Raw genomic sequence first — 24869 nt, forward strand, 5'->3', positions numbered from 1 at the left:
CAGGGTTACTGAAATAGGAGCAGATTACGAGGAGAGGATTTCAGATGAGGCGGATGCAGGCCTGGCCTTGTCATGAAGGTTGTCTCAACGTCACTTCCACGTGCCTGCCGAAAGCGGTTCGAGCTAGCTAGGCACGCTGTCAACCAAGATCCTCCCGCGCACAGCCATTAGCCTACCATTGTATCGTGACCAATAACACACTCTATATTCAACTGATCGTCCTTCTCGATGATACGCACCTGAGGCCGTATCTACATCCCTACTTTCATGTGTTTGACAACACCAACAATCTCGATATTGACCATTGCAGTGTTTCTGTCGTGCCACATCTCAAACACAGACCATCAGTGGCGGGGTCTATTCAGCCAATCATCGAGCGATCCAGGCTTGCGCCACGATTGGCTAGCATCTGCACCTCGGCTGCAGGGCGTTGGAACTAGCAAGTGACTGACTTGGACGATCGTCGCAGCCTTTGAGTGGCTATGGCGAGGCCGCGAGAAAGGTCACGATACTGTTGTCGAGGTGGGCGAGAGTGCTACACTCCTGTCGTGTTGAACAGCTCTTGTTGTTGTTGTTGTCGCGCAAGACGTGGTGGGTGAATGCGGAAGGACTGCTGGTACAGTCGCCATCTAGACACATCATATTCACACTTAGAGACTGGAACATGCGACCTTGAGGCAGGGCTGGAAGATACAAGTAACCTTCCAGCGCAAAAACGGCTTGAACAGAAACATCGTCGCACGACATGGTCTCTCACCATCACCTTCCATCCTCCTACGACCTGCCCTCGCCTGCTCCCTCCGCCCCACCAGCCTTCGCACCCCGAGCAGCCTCAGTCACATCCGGACGATCACATACACGACGACACAGACATGCGCGGACTCACCATGGGGGGTCGGTATCCTCTACAAGCAGCTATGCGCCTCAGAACGAGTTCCCCATCTTCTCAAACACAGGCGATGTGGAAATCACAATCACGAGTGCGAACGGGAGGAAGGAACAAAGATATGTGCTACACAGACTGATCCTGAGTCAATGTTCGGGCTTCTTCGAGGCGGGCACGAGGGCTGAATGGAGCGGTGCTGGTCAGCAAGGTTTGGCGAGGATACGAGAGGATGGCGAGAGTGTGACAGCGGGTGGCAGTAGTTCAAGACCGAGTAGTCAGGACCGGAGTAGAGCTCTACCGGACTTTCAACAGCAACCTAAGCAAAGATGGAAGTACGCACTCGACTGGAAGAACGCAGCAGACGGCGAAGCACCGATGCTTGTCCAAGTCAGCGACACACCTTCCCTCTTCGGCGGCACCACATCCTCCTCCTCCCGAATCCGCCCACCACCACCCTCAAACGAGAACTTCTTCCGCAGCATGACCAACTTCTCTGCACTCAACCTCAACGAACGCTCTCAAGTCTCCGTCCCCACCGAAGCCGGCGACGAAGTCCTGAAAGACTACGATAACCTCTTCCGCACAATGTACCAGTACCCACCCATCCTCGACAGCATCAACATAGCAACAGCCTACACCGAGTGCAAAGCCCTACTACACCTGGCAGATATCTACGACGCACTGGAGATAGTGGGCAGTAGAGTTGATCACCACTTATTGAGATTTGGCGCGAGGTTATTTAAGCAGATTGCCAAGTATCCGCCTTCATACCTTAAACTAGGCTATCTGGCACGAAGTCGCACGATCTTCATCGAGGCGCTTATCCATGTCGTTGGGCAGTGGCCGCTAGGTGCGCCGCAGTTGCGAGGTGGGATCGATAATTCGGTCATGGAGTTGATTGAGGATAAGGTGGATGAGTTGCTGGAGCAGCAAGAGCGGGTGGAGTTTAAGCTGTGGAGACTCAGTCCTATCACGTCGAGAGGGGAGAGAGTCACGCCCGAGAAGGACTTTTTGGGTTGGTTGGCGGTGAGTTTGTTTCGGTCTTGGTTGGCTGAGAATACTACGCCGGCCCCTGCGTCAGGAGCGAAGGATGGGGAGAGGCAGAGACCTGGAAGTGAGATGACGGCTGGTGGAGGTGCGGGAGTGGGAAGGTCGAGTAGTAGGAGTTCGGCGCATATTGCTTCGCAGCGGACACAGCCTCCGCCGCCTCCGACTCCACCGAGTATAGGCAAGATCTTCCGCATTATCGGCGCTCCATCTACCTCTTCCTCAACCACGACCACGACCAGTGGCGTATCTGCGAGCAGCTCGACGCCAGCTTATCTCACCCACGACGATTTGAAACGATTCTTGAAGTTGCAGCCGGACCTTTATACCCGCGATAATCTTCGCCGCTTCGAGAGGAAGATGGACGAGATTAAGAGTCTGGCGAGGGAAGCGGTCAAGCCGTTGATGCGGAATTTCCTGGAATTGGATCTGGGAACGTTTGGGGCTGGGGGTTTGGGGTATCTGACTTGTATTAGGTTGGAGGAGGGGGAAGTACCGTGGGATTAGATCAGACAAGACATAGCGTAGAGGTCTGGTTCTGGCGCGAGATATCGTGAGGATGTGAGGAGATTGCATACCGGCGTTGTTTGGAAAACTCCACAGCATGCATGGCGTTGAGAGTTGCGAATGCGCTGCTGGATATATACCCCATTGTCGCTGTTAAGTTCAGAAGGCATGTATACAGACACAGGAAAGAGTCATTTTGTCATGAGCGCAGGTTGACTGTGCTGTTCATCAGCCTTCAAACTTCTTCCATCTCGTTCCTTTTGTGTCCTATACGTATTGATACTCAAGGTTTCGTTATCCTGATCCTCACCACAAGCAATCGCAAGCAATCCCCCCAAGCCAGACCAAAACATCCAAGTATCGTGGAGTCTTTGCGGAGTTCCTGGAGAGCATTCGCCGACACTAACCTCGTCTGGAAGGAGCAGAGTCGATCAGCGGAGCGATAACATGTGGAGACCACGCGATAATCCACACCTTCCAGGACTTCCGTATCTCGAAGCAGTATTTTGTCATGCCGATCAAGCCGACCTCAGCCTGGGAAACACATTTTGAGTGGCCGTGACCGGCTTGGCTTGGGCTTGTGCTGCGGAAGGCGGGCATCCATATCGTGCAGCGCGGCATGATGGTGACATGCACTGCCTTACAAAGTTGTCGTGCAGGTAGCTGAATCTGACTGGCACGATCTCACTTCTCTTTCTGCCACGCTCACCTTTCTCTGTGCTAATCACTGTCATCGCACATCTGGTCGTGGAAGTTCGAGCACCATGTCTGATCCTCCTGGCTATACTACTGCAGCGCACGATGGCGAGAAGGCTGTTGGTGTGGATGAGGTAGATTACAAGAAGGATGTCACTAGACCAGGAGATATGATAGAGACGGATCCAGCTCTGGACCAACGCATCACGAGGAAACTGGACCTTCATATCTTGCCTTGGATCTTCATCCTCTGGCTCCTGGCTTTTATCGATCGCTCGAACATTGGTACGGATTTCTATACAAGATTTTAGGTCATAATACTGACTTGCACCGCAGGCAACGCTAAACTCGATGGCTTGGTCAAGGATCTCAAACTCACGGGCGACAAGTACAACACTGCACTGGCGGTCTTCTACATCCTCTATGTACTCGTGGACATACCGTCTAATTGGCTGCTCAAAATCGTAGGAGGCGGGCACTGGCTTTCCGCTATCGCTATTGCTTGGGGTATCGTAGGTACGGCGATGGGGGGCGTAAAGAGCTATGGCGGACTGATAGCTTGTCGTCTGCTGCTTGGAGCCTGCGAGGGCGGGATGTTCGGTGGAATCATCCTTTATTTGAGCATGTTCTACAAGAGGCATCAGCTCATGTTCCGCCTGGGGATCTTCTACTGCGCGGCACCGTTGAGTGGAGCTTTTGGTGGTCTTTTGGCGACGGGATTGAGTAAGATCAATTATCATGGTTATAATGGCTGGCCCTGGATCTTCTTCGTAAGTGCAATCTTCCATAGCTGGTGAAGTTCAACGTTGTTGACAACCTCACCAATGCTAACAACTTCACCAGGTCGAGGGCGCAATCACCATCGTCGTGGCAAGCGTCGCGTTCTTCTTCCTCCCACATACACCATCCCAATGCAAGTTCCTCTCCCACGAAGAACAATGGCACGCCGCGCACCGCCTGCGTCTCGACCTCCACGGCGCCTCCTCAGCCGAGCAAGTCGAAGAAGAGCACTTCTCCTGGACCGCGGTCAAACTCTCCCTCTTCAACGTCAACACCATCGCCATGAGCCTGAACTTCTTCCTTATCCTCATCCCAATCTACAGCTTCAGCCTCTTCCTCCCCAGCATCATCTCGGGATTAGGCTACAAAGCTGTACACGCTCAACTCCTCACAGTACCACCGAACTTCCTCGCCTTCCTCATGGTCATCGGCGTCTCCTTCCTCAGCGACCGCATCAAAATGCGCGGCCCGCTCATCCTCGCCGGCGCCAGCTTAGCAGCAATAGGCTATATCCTGCAAATCGCCTCGCACAAACCCGGCATCAAATACGCCGGGACCTTCTTCGTCGCAGCCGGAATGTTCCCCTGCTCGCCCCTCGTGCTGGCCTGGCTGAGTAACAACCTAGCACCCCACTACATCAAAGCCACGGGTCTGGGCTTTCAGGTCGCGATCGGGAATTGTGGTGCGTTCGTCGCCACGTTCACGTATTTGAGCCAGGACGCGCCGGATTATACCAAGGGGCACGCGATCAATTTGGGCGCTATTGGGTTGATTTTGATATTCACGGCGGGGAATATGATGTATATTAAGTGGGAGAATGCGGCGAGGGCCAGTGGGAAGAGGGACCATAGGTTGCGGGAAGGAGGTGGGGAGGATGGGTTGGGGTATCGGCATCCCGAATTTAGGTATACCTCTTGATGTAGAGTTGATATACTTGGCTGTCGAAGTAGTTCTCTACAGGCTGTGTCTATTAGGCTCTCTCGCTCTCGTACAGGCTGCGTTTGCTCTTAATCCAAGGAAGACCGCGTTGGCTTTTGCACTGACGATAGAAGGTTTGATTCATGCTACGGAGTCTTTATAGATGCTCGACTTCTCGCAGTAGATAAGAAAATGTGCACATCTTCCACCACTCTTTAAGGGCGTCAAGTGAAATCCCGCCACATCGGGCGGCGATCAGGCGGGACGCGGCGGAGTGCCGCTGCAGGGTGATGCATGTTCCGAGCAATGCGATGTTGATTCGGCCCTCCCAATAGCTTCACTTACATCACACCTACGCATAACTACGATCCTCGAGACTGGTCTGGACCGGCTACTGTTACTCGGCTTCATCGTGCATACGTACCAGAGCGCATAAGCTACAAGGCTGACTTCGGTGAATGAGCTAAGACATATCGAACTCTACACACACTTTCTCGAGGCGGACACGGCTGAAGAAGCATTACGATTTGAGGGAGCTTGATTGGTAGGACGTTGCGGGAGTTCTCGACCTCACCGCTCGAGCTGCACGATCTGCGACTACAACAGCACTACGGAACAATAATAGTCGAGCGCGAGGGGGTTTGGTCACGAACAAGCACTTTGTCACGCTGGAAGGCCTCAGGCCGCTTGGATCACTCGCGACCACAAGTGGAAGGCGCAGTCACATGCCTCGCACCTGCCGTGATACCCTTCGCTCACTCGCACGGATGCAAGCAGCTCCACCTCCTTACACAATATCTCCCTGATCTGGCTTGAGCCATCGCCGGCAACATGGTCAAGCCGGATGTCAAGCACAGTAAGATCAAGCTCTCGGCATAACGACATAGATGGTGTTGGTACTGACACATGAGCGACAGACTACTACTCCGACCTCGAGCTTCCGAATACGTGTTCCATCGATGACATCAAAAAGCAATACCGCAAACTTGCCCTCCAATATCACCCGGACCGCAATGCAGGCAGAGAGGAGGAGTTTGTGCCCAGGTTCCAAGCAATCCAGACTGCGCATGAGATCCTAGGCGATGCTATATCCAAGAACAAATATGATACAGATCGGCGGAAAGCTGGCCTCTATCCTGCTGCTGCCAGAGGTCCGCCCAGTGTGCCGCCTACGCCAGGTAATCCGACAGGCAACCCGTACTTCGTGCGGTCGGACTATCCACCACCACCTCGTAGGACACAGCCAGGCCCTTACGCGCGACCACAACCCACAGCTGCTGCCTCATCAAACACTACCCCAACGGGTGCGGACCGCTTCACACAATTCACGCGCGGCGCACCTACTGCTCGCAAGGATGCCGGTGGGCCAGCCGCTGGCAGAGCGGACAACTTCCGAGCATGGCAGAACTTGAATGCTATGCAGGAGAAGGAGAAGCGCGACGCTGCCGCTGCCTGGGCTGCGCGTAATCAGCCGGTTCCGCCTACCCAACCCTCACCTGGCCGACCTCGACCGCCTCCGCGACAGGACACGAAGCTCCCGAGTGAGGATGAGATCCGCGCTGGCATGAATTATCGGAAGCCTCCTCCACCATCTCCCGCAGCAGAGGCTGAAGCAAGTCCATCTGCGTGGGCTAGCTTTCAACGGCAAAATGCTGGAAAGCCGGGCGTGTCGCGCAGTAACACCTTCAAGACGCCAAGAAAGCAAGGCTTCGATCCCAATGCGCCAGGCTCAGATGGGCGTCCACAACCCGATGGCAATTACATGCACACTCATAGACGATCTGCAGACTTCGGGAGGCATCCACCTGGCGCATACCCACCTCCACCACCAGGCCCGCCACCCATGTCACCCACATCCCCAAATGGTCATCGACCTTTCGCAGATCCCTTGCGCCCATTCAAGGCTCGTCCTGACGAGCAGGACGCTTTTCCACAAGCTCCTTATACCGAAGGTAACAGGATCCGGACACCGTACAGTAACGCTAGTGGCGAGAGGACGAAGTTCGAACGCCAGAATTCCGATGGATTACGACGCTCAGCGAGTACTCGTGATACAACGAAGCTCTATCCTGACGGCGGCGCGGCTAGAGCTAGGAGCACTAGTCCGCTTGGTCGGCAGAAGCATGGCACGCAAGACAAGAATTTTGTAGACTACAGCGACAGCGACGCATCTGGCAACGGTGATGCAGACATACCAAGTACGACGACCACGCCTGGAGGCTCCCGCCCTGGCATAGCACCACATCCGAAAATGCCTTTCGAGCGACCAATGAAAGTTCCGACCCCACCGAGCAGACGAGCCAATGGCCCATCGATGCCATTCGGTCCTCCCGCTGACGATGCTGACACACCTGGCATGCAGCAGAAGACAGCGAACAATATGTATGCAGACCCTTTCCTCTTTCAGTTCGATGACCTGCCAGACGATAGCATTTTCGAGCGCAACCAGTGGACACCTCGTGGTTTCAGTACACATCCAACATATGGTACTGAGTCGCACATGGGAGCTGCACCGCAATGGACAACACCTAGCTCGGAGCTTTTCAATAGCACCTATGGCAAGGCACCTTCATATCCGCAGACTGATCCGATTGGCAAGCGGCAACCAGGCAGGAGCAGGTTCATCGACGCTAGCATAATCAATGTTCATGATACGCTTCCACCCTCACGTGTCGAACAGGATGAGGCAGCTCTTCGGTTCGTACAACATGAGATCGAAATGAACATTGGCGAGCCGTCGAAGAATTTGAATATACATGTCTTGAATCGGCTTGCTTCAACAGCGCGCGCGGGTATCTCATGTGGTCATAGCTGGATGGACAAGATTGTCACTCGAATGCTCGAACTCTTCCCGTCATACGGTCTGCCTATTATTGACAAGATCTATGCTGATACAATTTCTTTGATCGATAGCTTCAACTACCCTGGCCAGCAGAATTTGTTCTCGTCCGGCAAGAGTCGAAGCGAGGAGACCGTTAACACCAATTTCTCGCCCGATGGCTGGCATGGGAATTTCAAGGGCTCTGATTACTTTGCGCCACCGCCCCCTACGAGTAGGAAACAGCCGAGTCCTTCGAGACGCACGAAGTCTGGACTTCGATCTGCAACTGCTAATCCGCCCGATCCTGATGCTGAAACGAACGGCGCGCAATCGACTTTTACTGCGGAGGAGAGGACGACTACTTCACAGGAGCCGCAGAGTACTCCGGGCAGTGTCAAGTTCAGCAAAGAAGAGTGGGAGCACCATTTCAAAGAACCTACCTGGGTATGGCCGGGTCCACCTCAAGACTCGACGAGTCCGAAGAAGGCACCCAAGACACCCGCACGCAAGTCTAGTCGAACGACTGGCAATGCGTCGAGAGAAGGAGGCCCCTTTGGGCGTGTAAGTGATCCTGTTACTGACAGGAATGGAGGCGATGCCACGGCTGGACAGAGTGCTGCTACAGGTGATGATGGTGATGCTATGGATATTGATGATGAGCCACCGGTGCAGGCTCAGCAAACGACTTCTGAGGATCTCCACTCACGCACAGACGGTACAGCCGAGCCGCGATTATACTCAGTCCCGCCCTCGACATGGCGGCAACAGCAAGAATCCTCGACAAACGGTGGTCACCAGCACGCTTTTACAAACCAACGCTCGACTAGCAGCAAGCTCAACACCAACCTCGACGACCTCGCCCACGTTGAGCCCCTCATCCGCGACACGAACGGCCTCGACAGTCTAGCCGGCATGAGCTCAACTCTACCCTTCCAATCCCAGCCCTCCTCAACACTCCCCACACACCCCCAAGAGCCCCAAAAACTCCAAATGCCGCCCGTCCCCAAAGCACCAGAACCACCCCATAAACTCACCAAAGAATCCTGGCACACTTTCACCGCCACCTTCGCCGCCTACCTGCACGCGTACCACGCCTTTAACACAACCATGGTGCAGCATTTCGCTGCGCGGGAACAGGCGGCCAACGCTCTGATATACTCGGGCTCTGCGTGGTTGGAGGCTGTAGGGGATACGACGAGGGAGGGGGAGCAGCAGCCGATGGGGTTTGCGAGTTATGCGAGGTGTGTGCGGGAGGATGAGATGGTGAGGGAGGTTTGGGGGGTGGGGTGTGAGAGGCATCGGGTCGCGGTTGAGGAGTTTGGGAAGTTGAGGGAGAGGGTCAAGAGGTTGGTGGAGGGTGGGGGGTTGGTGGAGAGGTAGATGAGGGTGGTGGAGATGGAGGAAGACGATCTCTGTGCTTGAGGATCCGTGGCTGAGAAGGACCATTTTTACTCCATCGGCTCAGCACTACGGGAAAGACTGCTTTTGCCCCTTGGAGTGAATGGACTGCTTGACGGATTGTTCACGACAGAGGATATGGCACTTTTCGAGCCGAGTTTCGCGTTTGTACGCTGCGTATGTGAAACACGATAGAGCATTACTTGGGCGGCATTTGAGTCGTTGCATGGATGGCGCTAAGGTTGTTGCACAAAGGATAGAGCCGGGCTACGAATATGGAGCGTTCAAGCGCTGCATGTGGTATAAGTGTACTTTAGTTCGAACGGTACACCTTGTGTCATTGTTCCACTTCCGCACACCCATTACTGTTTGTGTGCAGGATAACATCCTTTTATGCCATGCTTCGTATTGCTATCTACCAATCCCGTATACAATACGCTGTTCACATCTCGAGGCCAAATCAATGACGTGGTTGGAGCGCAATTCCAAAAGGAAGAGCCGAGCCATTTTGTAAGATGCTGATTGACATGGACCGTCTCGAACAAGCATATTTTGCTTCATACTCGCAATGATGAGAAGAGAGGTCGTTCTGTCTCGCTCTTCTGCCCCAACAACTGCCGAAAGCCTCAAGACGGGACCGTGTTCGGCAGAATTGTGCGACTCCGCAGCGACCGTGACGGGATCCACATCTAGCGACCACGGCCGAGACGATAGCACTACACTTCCTCCACATCACTCCGTGGGCTGATGTTTGCTGTCCTACGTCCAGTCGCAAGAAGGACTATATACACCAGTCGATCTTGCTACCAGATCGTCCAACATCACAACCCCAGAAGTCCATCTGCATCGTCAGCGACAATATTCTCATCTCGAACCATGGCATCTCTGACAAAGTGGGATCGTCTGATCCGATATGTATCCAAGGATGGCAGCATCAAGCATGGCGAGCCCATCGTCGACGGCAAAGCTGATATCGATGATTTGGCGCAGAAGGGCAGCTTGAAGGTCAAAGTGCTGGAAGGCTCGGACTTTGTCTCAATGGCGCCGACGGGACAAGAAGACGAGGTCAAAGAATTGCTTGGCCCGCTGGCACCGAAGGATGTTGCCGTTATCAGGTGTACTGGCTTGAACTATAAGACGCATAGTAAGTCGATCGCTTTGCCACCATGTGACCTGAGCAGGAGATCAGAGCTAATCCCACATCACTACAGTCCTGGAAACTGGTTTCGACCTTCCTGTGAACCCAACATTGTTCTTCAAGACCAGCCAAGCAGTAGCAGATACACGAAAACCAACTCCCATCCCCAAACTAGGCCAACCCCAATGCGACTACGAAGGCGAACTGACAATCGTCATCGGCAAGGATTGCAAGAACGTTTCCGAGGACCAAGCTCTGGAGTACGTGGCTGGCTACGTGAGCTCGAACGACGTCTCCTGTCGCGACTGGCAAATGGAGAAGGATAAGGCGGGCATGATGCCTCAATGGTCTTTCTCCAAGACGTTTGACAAGTATGCCCCGCTCGGTCCGGCGATTGTGTCCACCAAAGTCCTGGGAGATGCTGGTGGACTGGCTATGAAAACATATGTCAATGGAGAGCTGAGGCAGGATACTAACACTTCTGATCTGTGCTTTGGTGTCAAGAAACTTGTGTCTTTCTTCAGCACGGGTCAGACGCTGGAAAAGGGAACGTTGATCATGACCGGTACACCCGGTGGTGTTGGCTTTGGCATGAAGCCGCCGAAGTGGCTGAAGGATGGTGACGAGGTTGTTGTGGAAATTGAGGGCATTGGTAAGGTTGTTAACAAAATGCAATTCGAGTAGAGCGATTCTCAGTGTACTGCTAAGCTTTGCCTGCAGCTAGGTGAACCAATGCAAATCGTCACATGGACGTTCCCAAACTATGCAAGCCTCTTCACTAGAACGCAACACAGCCGTGTCCACTATTATATGAAATGCTCAAGTCTTCCCTCGCCAGGTGGGGTAGAGTGCAGAGTACCAGCATCCTGCCGCTCAACCCACACTCGCCGCTCTTCTTCGAAAGCATGCAAGTCACGATCGCCATTCTCGTCAGAGCTTGGTCTATGTCGATGGATACGTGCATGCTGCAAGATCTGATGTGCAGCCGTTGAGGCAGCGTTACGGAGGGCATGCAGAGCCTGAGCAGGTGGCGAGGCATGTGCCGCTGGCGTAGCAGCTGAAGGATAGGTATGTCGGTTCTGCTGACGTTGCACGGGTGGTGGAGGGGGAGCGGCCTGGACTAAAGCAGCCATGGAGGCTTGTGTAACGACATCTGAGCGGCCTCGGAAGCGGTGTGATGGCCTGATCACATCGGCCGGTGTTTGTGGTTGGTCTGTTCCAGGTCGAGCATCATCATATATCTTCACCCGCGGCGTAGCCATGGTTGGACTACTCGGCTTCAAGGGCACGCCGCCACTTTTGCTCGGAGAATCTTGGCCTTTCCCGGCCGACGTATCTGCCAGAGGTCGTCTAGGACTAGATGTTGCGACCTCTGTAGGGAGCTGATTGATGGCGATGGCAGCCGCCAATGAAGCAACGCCCACAGTGGCCGAGTTTGATGGCGCGATAGGTAAAATGTGGGCATTATGCAGTACATTGGCGTCGTCTTGTGAAAGACTGGCATCCGGATCCAGTGGAGATGATGAGAACGTGGCGGAAGAGCCCGTTGGCGGTGCTGGTGGAGAGTCTTGTCGGAAAGGATTGCCATGCAATAGCGATGGTCGTGACCGCTGGCTAGGTGTCCTCTCCCACGAGCGACCGACTGATCTAGGACGGTTGCCGGACAGTCTACTCAGACGCTCAGTCAACTCATCCAGCGGCGAGTTGCGCATCAGCAAGAATTCGTCCGCCGCATTTATTCCATGGCCGGAGAAGTCGCTACTTGACAGCACTCTGCTGATGCCGCTGGCAGCGCTTGTGATGCTTGGCATACGTTGAGATGGTGTGATATGGTCCCGCCAGCTTAGGGAACTGCTACGGCTGGTGATGTGAGGCTGGGTTGAGATGCGAGGCAATGTCCGGGATCCGCTTGGCAGGACGTCTTCCACGCTCGACTGTAAGAAGTCTCTACCATCATGTTCATTGTCCAGTGTAGCCTGATGATCGATAATCGAGGACGACGTATGAATTGTCGGCAATGCATGCGAGCTCACGAAAGAACTTCTTGAAGGTCGCCTGCCTAGAAAGCGAGCAGGCCGATGGGCCACGCTGCTGCGTCTTGCAATAGGTGAGCGTGTACTTGGTCTGAGCAGGGGATAGCGATCAAGTACCGGTAGAGGTTCGTTCTGATCGCTCACTCGGCTACGTCTTCGATTCCGTGGCTGGATTGTCTCTCCACGCTGAGTGTGTGCTTGTTGTCTATGCCGTATTGCAGAATCGACATTTTGTTCTGATGACGACCGCAGTCGCAGGTTTGATGAGCTGTGAGTGCTATCGAGGCTGCTCCACCGGGATTCCAAGCCGACACCGAAAGAGCTCTCATTCGCAGATCCCGTCACAGTGCCAAAGCGTGTTCGTGGGACGAAGACAGGAGCTCCTGGATCCAAGAACGGATTGATGATGCTTCGGCTTTCGTCCGCGCCATCTGGCAGCACAAGCTCCGGCACTGGAGGTGGTAGGTCAGGTACGAGGAAGGTGTGGGATGGTATACGCGAGACATGGCGGTCCTGTATAAAGTGCTGAAGCTCGACTGGATCTTCCGGGATGGATGTCTCGCGGCTGCGTACATGACGACGAGCTCGGGCACTTGATAGAAGTCCCGGTATGTGTCGTTGGGATGGACTGGTCGGGAAGGCATCGCTGTGTATCTCTCCCAAGACCGGAACATCGCGGCGAGAAACAGGGATGTCTTCAGAAGTTGCTCGGCTATGTGCAGGGCTGGCAGCGGGTCTGATTTCGACGCATCCATCGAGCGTCGTGTTTGCGAATCGTAGTGATCGTTGTTCGGCTCCTTCTGCGTCACGATGCTCTTCGACGGTCTTGTCTGAGATATCCTGATTTGCTTTGTGGTCATGGCAAGCTAGGCTAGCCATGTGGTGGTAGCTGTCATTCTTTTCAGTTGTCGCAGACACTGTTGGCCCTTGTGTATCATCGACACTGCACACATTTGCTTGAGATCCTGACGATACTGTCCGTCCGCCGTGATTGTTCTCGAACACTAGCGAGTAACTAGTCCGGCGACTGGGTCCTGGGCTAAGGCGAAAGGTGCCTTTGTGCATTTGAGCACTTCGAGCCGTGTGGCGTGCGAGGAATCTTTGCTCGAAATCGTCCAGGTCCGTGGCCGTGAGGCTGATGCGAGAGGGTGGACAGCGCAGCATATCGCTCATTAGTATAATATTTGTTGTGGCACGAACAGTGGCCGAAATGCACTCGAAGGACGATGGACTAGATCAGCGAATTTGCAGGTTGTGGATTGCATGCAATGTGAGAATGCTATATTATGGTGGCAACAGCATCCAGATGTACTTGCCCATTAGCAACATAACCCGAAAGGTGTCAGCTGCGACATTCCCGACTACTCCTCCTTTGCTCGAACTGCAACTGCTTCAGAACGTTAAGGAAGGTCTTCTGATCGGCGCCCGCCTTCTCCTCAAACCCATCATTATTTCTTCCTGCGCCATTGTGTCAGGATGATCCTGCCCGTAGCACAAGAAGAAATCCTTGAAGCTCGCTTCCGCCATCTCCAGTGCTTTCATAAGATGGTGATTAGGCCTGCCTTCTTCATCGCACTCTTCACAATGACCGTTACCAACAGTCTTTGCCACTTCGTAATCCTTGACGTGCAAGGCAGCAACATGCTGATAGGCCGAAGCCAGCTTCTCGTCACGCATTTTGAGATCCTCCACGGCACGTATGTAGTGAAGCCCATCCTGAATGCGCCTGTTGAGGACATCCTGAGCGTTTGCCTCCGCACCTCGCTGTTCTTCGTCATTCAGACTGCCGTATAGTTGTTTCGCATTGAGTCGGAGTTGGTCGCCTCGTCTGACCTCGGCCAGCGTCGCATCGCAGATGACACAAAGACAACGAAAGTCCCAGCAAGCCTGTAAAGCATGTCTTCGCTGCAGCCGCTTCTGATACGTGGTTTCTGCACTGCCAAGATAATCAAGCAAGATCTCGTCGTCGCTGCTAATCGTGGTGATAGCTCTTACGGTGGCACGGCCAAGGTTGGCGTTCCAGATAACCACAGCGTTGGGTCTGTAAGAATGGTTGGTTCGCAAAATCTTCCCATAGACTCGAAGGACATGGTAGGTCTACCCATCCCTGATCTCTTCGTCCCCGAAAGCATTGGATCTGAAGATACCTTGGGTCGTTTTGCCTTCGCTTTGAAGCTTGTCGAAAGCTGTACGCTGAGCGTCTGTCATGCGCTCCCTAGCTTTGATCATAGCTGATGTTCCACTGAATCTGGCGTCAGTAGTGTAGGAGTGATCTGGATCATGCACTTCGGCAAGGCTGATCAGAAGTTCACATAACGACTCATCGATCAAGATGAGGTCGCCACTTGACAAGTCTCGGCTGGCGATGATCTTCTTCCCGCCACCTACTTGGGCAGCAATGATCTGGTGGTTAGGTCTGGATCTTACCATTCTAGCAAATGTCGTTCGAATAAGGTAGTGATGAGATACTTTATCTGGAGGGAGGTGCGAAGGAGATCTTATATGTAAAAGTGATACAATAACGCGAAGGCTGCCTCGTTTGTAACAAAGCAGCTTGATCGCCCTGTCTCATGTTATGAGAAACCTTTCTAACACGGAGTTCCTGCACGTCTAGGAAGGACAGATGCAAGATATGGAGGCTTCACCCGCCAGCGCCATGGCCCTATTCGGTGTTGTAGTAGCGTGATGATCCACGAGATAGTGTCGAGGATGTCGATGCAAGCATTCGCTGCAAGCCTTCGGTGATGTCGTGGTGTGATGAAGCTACGAGCGAAGCATGAAAGAAACACGGAAAGAGACATGTCGTGCCTGTTCGCACGGACCATCGGGCGCCGAAGCTGTAAACATAGAGCGAGCACACACCTCCACCATGACCTCCATTTCTAATAAGTGCTCAGCATAATTCAGCAAAGATGTCCAACCACGTCTCCAGCGGCCAGTCGCGGCCCTGGTACGAACACATCACAATCGACCTCCTCGCCCGTGTCCTCAACAACAGTATCTTCCAACCCTTCATAGCCTGGCTAGCCTTACTTTGTCAAAGCGCTGTGGGAGCATCTAGCACGAGCTTCAGGTTCAGAGCAACCCTAAATTACGCTTGTCTCCTGTCTCTGTTCTCTTTCCTCAAGCTCCTGGATGAGTTGTACGCTTATGGCAGACCACGGAAGCTGGACTGGGATGAGGAGGTCGTGGTGATTACTGGTGGGGCGAGGGGGCTGGGCAAGATACTGGCCGAGGTTTATGGGATGCGAGGTGCATCTGTGGCGGTACTGGATGTACAGAAGCCCAGTAAAGAGAGCGAAGGCTTGGCTGGGGTGGAGGTTTATGAGTGTGATGTTGGCGATGCTGAGGCAGTGGAGAAGGTGAAATTGCAAATAGAGACAGATGTATGTAGAAACACCAACTCCTTGTCTCTACAAGGTCCGTGACGATCGAGCATCAGCAGTTGACCGGTAAGTATAGCTCGGTATACCCACGATCCTGATCAATAACGCCGGCATCGTGTATGGCAAGCCCCTTCTGTCCCTCGGTAGCCACGAGGTCGAGAAGTCCTTCAAAGTGAACACACTGGCCCACTTCAACACGATCCGCACTTTTCTGCCCACTATGCTCGCCTCCAAGACAGGCGGGACGATAGTCACAGTTGCCTCCGTGCTCGGCAAGCTGGGAGCAAGTCACTTGAGTGACTATACAGCTACAAAAGCAGCTCTCATAGCCATGCACTCTTCCCTTCGCGCCGAGCTGAACTCGCCTAGCACTGCACCAGAGGGCGCAGCAAACATCCGAACAGTCCTTGTCACACCTGGTCAGCTCTCAACGAACTTGTTCCAAGGCGTCAAGACCCCAAGCTCGTTTCTCGGCCCAGTGGTCGAGACAGTAGAGTTGGCGAGGGAGATCGTGAAGATGGTAGACTCGGGCATGAGTGGTGAGATCAGTCTGCCGCTGTATGCGAGGTGGATTGACTGGCTGCATGTACTACCTCCCGGTCTAGGCAAGCTAGTCAGAGGGCTAAGTGGTATGGATCGTGCTATGGAGGGGTTTGGAGCAGCGCAGAGTAAGATTTCTAAAATGGCGGGTGGTGTCAAGGTGCAATGAAGGGATCCATATGTTTGACTGCAGGTGCTCTAGGCATAAAGATTCGTGAGTGATTAATGATGATTCTGCCCCTCTATACAATTCCAACCCAATAAGCGCCATCTATCGGGCCTCCGTACCACGTTCCACGTCAATCCTCAACGTCCAGAATTGAAACATTTACCTCGACCTACTGAAGGCCCTCCTCCAAGAAGTGATTGTCGCTGTAGCCACACTTCCACCACTTGTCCTTCTTGACTCCACCTTAGCAGGCGACGCCGAAGCCCTTGACTCAACTCGACTAATGACACTCATCTGATCACCCACATCCCTTCTCAGCCTCGACTCTTGACCCAACTTCCTTGGTGGCGAAGCCAAAGACCCCGCTCGTATACTAAATGAGTCCCCACTAGACGCTCCACCAGGTACTTCCGGCATAGGTAGATTCCACTCCCTGCCTGCGCAGCACAGATGCTCAATACCACATTGATCTACGAGTATATCTTGAATTCGATCTCGCACTTCTCTTGCTATGGGACGTAGCTGCGCGTTCTGCATCATCATCCTCTTCAGCATATCCAGGAGCGCAGGTATACCACGGAAGACAGGATTTTCACTAGCTTGCTTGCGGCTGTCGTCCTTCAGCAGAGCCATCCAAGCTTCGATTTGATAGGGGTTGCAATGGAAACTGTGATCTATGCGGAACTTTTGTCGGCCGCTTGTAGCTTGCATACGTGTTGCGCGGAAGCGTATGAAGTCTGTTGTCTTGCCTCGCAGGATAAAAGTTATGAGGTCGAGGAAGACGCAGGCCAGTGAATAGACGTCTGACATCTCTGGTGTTGCTTCGGGTAAGTCACGGAGAGCGTTGTAGTCGATGGCTGTTGGACGAGGTAGTATGGTGACCGGGGTGATATAGTCGGGTGACATGGGCAGGGTGGGTAGGCCTGGTGATGGGCAGGGAGGATCTTGGAGGTGGCGGCTGAAATTACGCATGCTGCTGCTCAGAGATGGCCGTGGTCCTGGCGATGGCGACATGGCGGAGACGATGGTCTTGAGGCTGTTCGATCTGCGTGGAGAAGGTGGCGTGACCGGTGTCGCAGGCGTTGTCGCACACATGCTATTGCTTCGTGTGCTACTGTTGGTGGTCGATGATGATGCAGAGGAGCTGCTACCACTTGAGCTCATCTTACGTAGCTTGTTGAAAGCGGACATACTACTTGCTGGTGGACTCGAGGGACAGACTATGGGCGCCTGACAGATCTGGGACTCTGGTGCTGCATAGTCATATGTCTCGGTCTTGTATGGCTTCTTACCGCGCTGGAAGGTGCGAAGGGTGCCTACATCAGCGAAAGCGATGTGGTTGTCGTGGTCGATAATGATATTCGATGGTCTTATGGCTGCGTGTGCACTGCCGCGGTGATGCAGAGATGCCAGTGCGTCTGCGAGACAGTGCAGCCATTCGAGAATCATGCTCGGTCGCTCTGTAGCTGGCACGCGCATCAGCTGCATGGGTGTCCTATGGTCGATATATGTGCTGAGAGTATGTTCGGCGACAAAATCGGACAGAATGTAGCCAGCATCATCTGAAGTGTATGAAGCCCATATGCTGGCAACATGCTCGTGCCGTAAGGTTTGAGCTGTCTGTACATCATTCATGAGGCTTTGGAAGTAGCTACAATCGTTCTCTTTGTCGACCAAAATATATCTCCTTCGCATGTATATCTCCTCCGGCCTTCCAGGAAAGTGTATGCGGTCCCAGGACTGCAGGCTCACGGCTGGTGGCAGTGTGTTGACATACTCCATTGGTATGTGCTCCTTTGGTCCGTAATCAATATGTGTGCCGGGCTGTACTTCTCGTAGCATGTAGACAAATTGTGCATTATGGAATCTGTGATTGAGTGTTTCGTCGTCATCATACGCCAGCTCCAAGCTTGCCACACTGTCAAATGGTAATGGCAGATCGTCGTCGTCCCATGAGTCGTCAATGCAGCCAAAGATCTGGTCTGGCACGCCTATCTCTGTGAGTATCAGGAAGAGTCGTCTCGCACGGTCAAGTATCCATTCCATGTATGTGTCGTCCGTAAGTCCTTCGCCAAATGCCAGCGGTCTATCGAGGAACTGTCGCTCCTCGCCTCGCAGCTTGGAAACCACAAAAGATCTTGTGACTTTCTGCTCAATCCGCTCGTGAGTCCACCATAGCTGCTTCAGTGCGGTGTGAGGCGTGACCAGAGAATGACCACCATAGCCGAATATGTAGGCGTTCAGAGCGATGGTAGCCGCTGTGGGCGGGACGTCAGCGAAGCTCCTCGTTCCCATGGCGAGCTGTACAATATCTAGTGATGCTTTTTTATCAACAATAGCGTTGTGTTGCTACAGGAAGTAACATGCTTGCGTCAAATCGTAAGAAGTAGCTCTGCTCGCGAAAGGAATAGAATGATCGGCGCCTGCATCTGCAGAAGAGCGGAGACAAGCAGAGCAGCAAGGTGTAAGAGGTAGACAAGCTGCAGAGACAGTAACTGTATACTTACAAGCCATGCGACGGCGTATGTCGTACAGATTCCAGCCCAGCAATCTCAGGGGACCAAAGGGCCGACCGACGCATCTCGTACCAGTCAGAAGGATCGCCCAGCTAGGAAATTGGTTTATTGGTGCGAGGTCACACGTCGGAGGACGCAAATCATGCCTGCGTCCACAGAGAGCGCAGGACGTATACTGGAGATGCGAGTGTTGTGTCACTCTCGGTTCACAAGGATTACCGAGTACGGCTGCGCTCCATGCGTGTTCCGGCGGTTGTGTGACGTGCGCTCCTCATCCGGCGCAGTAGGCCTTTGGCAGCTGGAAAAGCACGAAGAGAGGGTTCGGTGTACTGGAGCAGTATACGAAAATCCTTCGCTAAATACTTATCGTGAGCTGCTGGCCTGATGTCGTTGGCACTCCCTCCAAGCGCCGAGCTGTGAAGTCAAGGAAGGTCAAGAATCATTTTCCAACGGACTTTGAACAACTTCAAGCTTGCCAGCGTGGCAGTCCGGTTTCTCTGGGTCATACAGTATGTCAATATGGGCTCCTAGGTCTGAAGATCCAGTACCCGTATTCATCACCGAGCACCTCGCCATATCACCTCTCATCAAGCTCATCAGCCACGGCGTCGCTCGTAGCGGAACGCTGCACAACGGCTGCATATGGCAATTGTCGTAAGCGTGGAGAGATGGTGTGGTAGTACCAGAGTTCGGCCTTCGGATCCTCATGCACCTGCAGATAGCACGGCGCTTACGCTACCGCGCTATTGTGAAGGAGACCAGAGCAGCACAGTCGCATCGTTGGCCGATCCGAGGAAACCTGCTTGACAGCTTGCGAGGTTGGGAGAGGAATGAAGAGAACGTGTCAGCTGCACAAATATTGCTGTAGGCACGACAGTGGACCCTACCGTTGGCTGATCTGCATCGCGTCGCTGCGGTTGTCGAAGTGGATCTCAACGTTGAAAGGACCAACGGTCGAAGCAATCTGGAAGTCGTCAAGCGAGCATGTACCGCTGAATAAGATAGACTGTGCATTTTACCCTGCCGCCACTACGGCATTGAATCAGGATCAGGCGGAAGAAGAGCTGCCAACACACACCGCATATAAGGACCGAAGAAATCCGCAAGCGCGTTCTCTACGCGTCTGTCTGTCTGTTGATGCTGTGCCCGTGTCGCACCTATCAGCATCATCTCACGCGTCCGTGACAGCGAACGGCTCTCCGCCGCAATAGTGAGAAGAGGCGGAATCCGACTTATACTGTCTGTGATACAATATGAACAATCCCCTCTGTCCACCTATGCTACGCTAAAGTAACCCTACACAAAAACCGCTGGTATCATGTACGAAAGTTCTCCTGAACAATGTGATTAACAAGCACACTTCTCCGTCTCCTCTCACACCCTCATATCCTCTCCCTGCCAAACCCTGCCCTACAAGATGCCAATAACGGCAATCATGCCCACCAACCCAATGAAACCCAGAATCATCACGTTCGCGTCAGAAGACGGTACGCTCCTGGCCATGGCGGCCGAGGCAGCGGTTGAGGAGGCAGCCGCAGTGCTGCTTCCGCTCGCGGCGCCTGAGGCGGCTGTGGCACCACTTGTCCTTGAGGCAGAGGCGCTTCCGCTCTTGCTACTGCTGCCGGCCATGCTGCTGGCCCCGGATGTTGAGCTGTGGGAGGGCTGCTGATAGTCGGCGCCTTGGCCGAGGGTAGGAAGTGGTTGGTTGCTAGAGACCTCCCAGAGACCGCTAGTGTAGGCTGGGCAGGCGGGTGGGGAGTTGCTGGGGTTGTAGTTGTTCATCTGGACGCCGCTTGGGCTTGCTGTGGCCCATGCCTTGGACAAGTTGTCGAAATCGGGTGAGATGGGGATCGGAGTGCCGGTCCTCGTGTAGCCTGCCACAATCCCATTACCGGTCGCTGTGGCAGCTGCTGGAGCTCCGTATGACACAAGACCGTAATTGTTCGTCTCTTCAATCCACTCGTAGATGATGGCGCCAGACCAGGTGCCACTCATCTCAGAGCCGAAGATGGCGGCTTGATCGCCGAAAGTGCGCGGTGGGACGGTGTTGCAGCCCGTCTCGGAGAAGAAGATGGGGATGTTGTAGTCACTAGCATTCATCTGCAACTGGCTGTAGCCGGAGACATCGTAGGACGAGTCACCGCACCACTCGTAGGCATTGAGACTGTAGAAATCCATGGCCTCGGATTGGTTAGATCCGCAAGCCACGTAGTTCTGAAGATTAGGGCGAAGGTCCGAGATATCAGCAGCAGAGTAGCCGACGGGAATTTTGCGGTAGCCCTTGCTGTCGCGGTAAGCCTTCATATCGCGAGCAGCAGCCTTAATGTAAGGAGCGGCAATACTGCCAGCACCAGTGGTGAGGACCTCGTTGCCGACGAAGAATCCAGCAACGTTATCGTAGTTGTGGAAGGCATCCATAACCTTCTGGTAGGCAGAGTACTGCGTCTGATTCCACTCAGGGTTCTCTTGGAGGATGTATGTGGGGAAGGTGTCCAAGTCGAGGAAGACGTAGATGCCGGCGTCGGACAGTGCTCCCATGCATGTGTCGTGGTTGGCACTCGGATCTACGTGGTAGACTCGAATGGTGTTTGTGCCGATTGTTTTCATGAGGTTGATGTCCAAGACGCATTGTGTCGAGTCCGCGAGCGGGTCGTCGTTCGTAAGCTGGTAGGCAATACCTAATGAGGCAAGTCCGTTAGCAAAGGTATGCTGAAGCTTGGGGGAATGCTTATCGTCGGCGTACCTTTGATGAAAAACTGATTTCCATCACCAGTGAAGAACTTGGAGCCCTTGATCGTGAGTGCAGATGTAGCTGCGTATGCCTGGCTGGCAAGCGCCAGCATCAGGCCAGAAGTGGCCGCGAGACCGTACATGTTGGTGAAAGTTGGTTCGGGCAATGCAATTTATGTGCAGCAAATCCAATGTTGTGCAACAAGATGATAGTAGTGATTATCGTCGTCGTCGCCTGCAGAATCTCGAATAGAGTAAGGTGTCTGTACAAGAAGCAGAAGGTCTTCAACGAGTGAACGCAGTCTTCACAAGAAAGAAGAAGCTGCTGTGAGTTTGTTGACACAGTTCCTGCTGTGAATTTGCGTTTGCGCTCGCCGCCTTCAACACTTGAAGACCGCTGGGCGCATCTTATTCAAGCACGACTTGCCGCTAATGCACCTTCCCTGCTCCATCTCGGCCTAGCGCCGCTTCAGATGGACGAGAATAAAATTGCCCGAGATACATATGTGACGGCTTGTATATTGCTTCATGATTGCCGTCGTATTGATGAAGAGTCTGAAGACCGAGTATTGAGACATCAACAGCCAACGGTCATTACCAGTTCTGTTAAGATGCATGAGAGTACTGCAGTGCCGTTGCAAGAGTCCAGAGACCTGACCTGTCATCGCCACGGACTCCCGGGCAACCATTGCGCAACCCTGCGGCTGGTACGGATCTAGGTTTCGGCTTCGAACTTGATGCATGATCTCAACCTCCCGTCTAGAATGATCGATCTTATACACACCACTGTCGCCAAGACGCAACGCAATAGCTGCTTGCACCTGGGGATGAACGTCCGTCCTTAACATGACATGATACCCGTCTACCACTCGTAACGACGCAAGAACAATCTACAACGCTGTCTTCAATAAAACACCAAATCTCCACCTGCCGCAGGCATCGACGTGGGGTTCAGCGGAGGCCGCGGAGGAGCCAGAGAACGTGTTCGATCGCTTCGGCTTGACTTGCATGATTTCATGATTCACGGTATCTCTTCGTATCTATGCCAGCTGAACCGACGCGACATGGAAATTCGCCACAGGTTTAGCTGTTGCTGATGGCTCACAGCGATGAGATAATCTTGAGGAATGTTATCACTCATCCTCGTGGCCCGCAAGATCCTTAGTAGGGATGTCAGATACTGATATCTATTGTTCTATAATTCGTCTACTGCAGACGAAGCGTTCAGACGTCCGTACAAGGACATCGCTAGCTAAGTCTGCTATACTGGCATGGCCGAGCTCGTACTGTGCGTGTGGTACTTGGGTCGCCCGATTATACTCCCACGATCATGGATTATGCGAAGCCTCTTTCCGGCAGCCGGCCTCCTACTTTCGAGCATATCCGCGACCTCGTCCACTTCCCAGGCTCCACCCGCGAAGGTAGCGGGCAGTAGTCTGGGGTCTAGCAGTGTTGCTGCGGCAGCTGGTACAACGAGTAAGAAGAACAGTGGCTTCTGCACGAACTGCGGTACACCAGTATAGTAGGAGCGAACTGACCTGACAAGCCTTGGACTTTCTACAACCCGTTCATATATGCAAAACGCATGTTCACGCTTCATAGTATGCTATTTCTCTATCTCCACTCAACGTACCATTCGACCATTTAGAAAACCTCGCCGATCTTTGCAGTGGTCGTATAAGTACACCACCTCACTCACACTCCTCCTCGTCCTCCACTCCACTGCCTCGCTGCCAAAGAGCACGAGATCACCATCACCCTCCCGTACGCTTAGATCGATACCATCACCGTCACTCTCCTGTCCTTGTCCCCGTGCCACATCATCGCCCTTTTTACCTCCATCCCCCAGACCAATCGCCTCCCTCGCCAACCGACTAAAACACCCATACAACACCCCCGCATCCTCTTTCCTCCCCATCTGATACACCCCAACACCCTGACAAGCCAAAAAGAGTGGATCAGCAGATCCCTGCGGCGTAAACGCATTCCCAATATTATTCACCCCTAAACAGCATTTCAACCCATAACTCTGGATCATCTGGCCCGGGTGAAGTGTCGGACGCTGTAGGAGTGGGTCCGTAGGCCTCATCATGAAGAGATCGCTCGTGGGAAGTCCGACGAAGTAGAGGGGTAGGGTGCTGATTGAGCAGCGGAGGTCGTGCCATTGGGCTGGGGAGAAGAGGGTGAGGCGGGTGCAGTGGCCTAGGATTATTGTTTTTTGCGGGTTTGAGGAGGACCAGGAGATGGCGTGGAGGGTGGCGATGACGTGGTGGACGAGAGGGGTTTGGGTGGCGTCGAGATGGTAGTCGAGGTGGAGATCCAGATGTTTCCGGTGTTGAACGGCTAGGTCGACGATCCAGCGGACGTTCTCTTGTTGTTCGGGAAGAGAGGTCTTGACGTAGGGTGTTGAGCCTAGGACGTCTACTTCTTGCATCCTCGCCGCCTCGGTCATTAGTCCACGGATCACGGCTCCAGTTTCGTCGTCAGGACTGGAAGTGAAGAGAGGGAGTTGAGCAAAGGCACAGAGTTGGACGATACATCTCGTTGCATTCTTCCGTTTCAGCTCGAGACCGGCATCGAGACATTTCCGTCCTACGCCTGCGTCTAGTTCGACGAAAGCACGGATGTGGGTTACTCCTGCGCTGACGCTTTCGTCTATCAGTCTCTGCCCTCGTTCTAGTAGGTCCCGATGTTCGAATTGTGCTTTGGCTTTCGAAGTAAGTTCCATGGCTTCCGCGAAGTCACCCTTCTGGATTTGGAGATCAGAGTATTTTGGGTGGGAGAGTAGGTAGGGTTTGTCTAGGTGGATGTGAGGGTGGCATAGTGATGGAGCCAGGAGAGCCGAACGAGCATCGATAACTTGCTCCGTGATTTCGTCTGAAGAATGTGCAGGATCGTGGGGAAATATCTTGGAGACGCCGGGATTGCTGCCCTTGGCTGCTGATGTGGGAGTATTATGGAAATGGACGTCCCATGTTGTGCCCGATGGAGCGTTGGGAAGGCTGGCGTTGACAATCTTAGTTATTGGAGGTGGTGTTGTTGATGATTCGTATGATTGTGTGGAATCTTGTCCAAATTGTATTCGCTGCATCTCTGCGTTGATGTCGATGCCGTGCGAGCGCAGGAATTCGCCAGCCATGATGATAGCACTTTTTTCCAGGTATGCAAGCCGGGTCGAGTTACGTTGTTGTACGGTAAACCTCTGGTGGAATATGAAGAAGGAAGATGAATGTGAAGTGTGTTATCCAATGCAGAGGTCATGAGATGCATTACTTTACACTTATGGCTCGCGCCGAAGCTCGAT

At 53.5% G+C, this 24869-nt stretch overlaps 10 protein-coding genes across 10 annotated transcripts; 5 read left to right on the plus strand and 5 right to left on the minus strand.

The window, feature by feature from the left end:
* Positions 1-745: 745 nt before the first annotated feature.
* LTS14_007768 (uncharacterized protein) lies at positions 746-2440 on the plus strand (the record flags this gene model as incomplete). The annotated part of the gene is made up of 1 exon (XM_064840458.1): positions 746-2440. The coding sequence occupies one exon, from the start codon at positions 746-748 to the stop codon at positions 2438-2440; it is 1695 nt and encodes a 564-aa protein (XP_064691908.1).
* A 764-nt stretch (positions 2441-3204) lies between these two features.
* Positions 3205-4834, plus strand: LTS14_007769 (uncharacterized protein; the record flags this gene model as incomplete). Its single annotated transcript, XM_064840459.1, has 3 exons — positions 3205-3421; positions 3473-3906; positions 3980-4834. The coding sequence occupies 3 exons, from the start codon at positions 3205-3207 to the stop codon at positions 4832-4834; spliced, it is 1506 nt and encodes a 501-aa protein (XP_064691909.1).
* An 831-nt stretch (positions 4835-5665) lies between these two features.
* LTS14_007770 (uncharacterized protein) lies at positions 5666-9035 on the plus strand (the record flags this gene model as incomplete). Its single annotated transcript, XM_064840460.1, has 2 exons — positions 5666-5690; positions 5752-9035. 2 exons carry the CDS (start codon positions 5666-5668, stop codon positions 9033-9035), a joined length of 3309 nt encoding a protein of 1102 aa, XP_064691910.1.
* An 894-nt stretch (positions 9036-9929) lies between these two features.
* On the plus strand, positions 9930-10875 carry LTS14_007771 (uncharacterized protein; the record flags this gene model as incomplete). Its single annotated transcript, XM_064840461.1, has 2 exons — positions 9930-10197; positions 10265-10875. The coding sequence occupies 2 exons, from the start codon at positions 9930-9932 to the stop codon at positions 10873-10875; spliced, it is 879 nt and encodes a 292-aa protein (XP_064691911.1).
* A 77-nt stretch (positions 10876-10952) lies between these two features.
* On the minus strand, positions 10953-13103 carry LTS14_007772 (uncharacterized protein; the record flags this gene model as incomplete). Its single annotated transcript, XM_064840462.1, has 2 exons — positions 10953-10969; positions 11051-13103. 2 exons carry the CDS (start codon positions 13101-13103, stop codon positions 10953-10955), a joined length of 2070 nt encoding a protein of 689 aa, XP_064691912.1.
* A 513-nt stretch (positions 13104-13616) lies between these two features.
* Positions 13617-14654, minus strand: LTS14_007773 (uncharacterized protein; the record flags this gene model as incomplete). The annotated part of the gene is made up of 2 exons (XM_064840463.1): positions 13617-14265; positions 14326-14654. 2 exons carry the CDS (start codon positions 14652-14654, stop codon positions 13617-13619), a joined length of 978 nt encoding a protein of 325 aa, XP_064691913.1.
* A 482-nt stretch (positions 14655-15136) lies between these two features.
* On the plus strand, positions 15137-16319 carry LTS14_007774 (uncharacterized protein; the record flags this gene model as incomplete). The annotated part of the gene is made up of 2 exons (XM_064840464.1): positions 15137-15610; positions 15687-16319. 2 exons carry the CDS (start codon positions 15137-15139, stop codon positions 16317-16319), a joined length of 1107 nt encoding a protein of 368 aa, XP_064691914.1.
* A 159-nt stretch (positions 16320-16478) lies between these two features.
* LTS14_007775 (uncharacterized protein) lies at positions 16479-18833 on the minus strand (the record flags this gene model as incomplete). Its single annotated transcript, XM_064840465.1, has 2 exons — positions 16479-18577; positions 18827-18833. The coding sequence occupies 2 exons, from the start codon at positions 18831-18833 to the stop codon at positions 16479-16481; spliced, it is 2106 nt and encodes a 701-aa protein (XP_064691915.1).
* Positions 18834-20245: 1412 nt separating this feature from the next.
* On the minus strand, positions 20246-21708 carry LTS14_007776 (uncharacterized protein; the record flags this gene model as incomplete). The annotated part of the gene is made up of 2 exons (XM_064840466.1): positions 20246-21513; positions 21579-21708. 2 exons carry the CDS (start codon positions 21706-21708, stop codon positions 20246-20248), a joined length of 1398 nt encoding a protein of 465 aa, XP_064691916.1.
* Positions 21709-23209: 1501 nt separating this feature from the next.
* LTS14_007777 (uncharacterized protein) lies at positions 23210-24704 on the minus strand (the record flags this gene model as incomplete). Its single annotated transcript, XM_064840467.1, has 2 exons — positions 23210-23227; positions 23265-24704. The coding sequence occupies 2 exons, from the start codon at positions 24702-24704 to the stop codon at positions 23210-23212; spliced, it is 1458 nt and encodes a 485-aa protein (XP_064691917.1).
* Positions 24705-24869: the final 165 nt, after the last annotated feature.

This window comes from Recurvomyces mirabilis (assembly GCF_035927965.1).
Source record: "Recurvomyces mirabilis strain CCFEE 5264 chromosome Unknown scaffold_22, whole genome shotgun sequence".
Taxonomy (NCBI): domain Eukaryota; kingdom Fungi; phylum Ascomycota; class Dothideomycetes; order Mycosphaerellales; family Teratosphaeriaceae; genus Recurvomyces; species Recurvomyces mirabilis.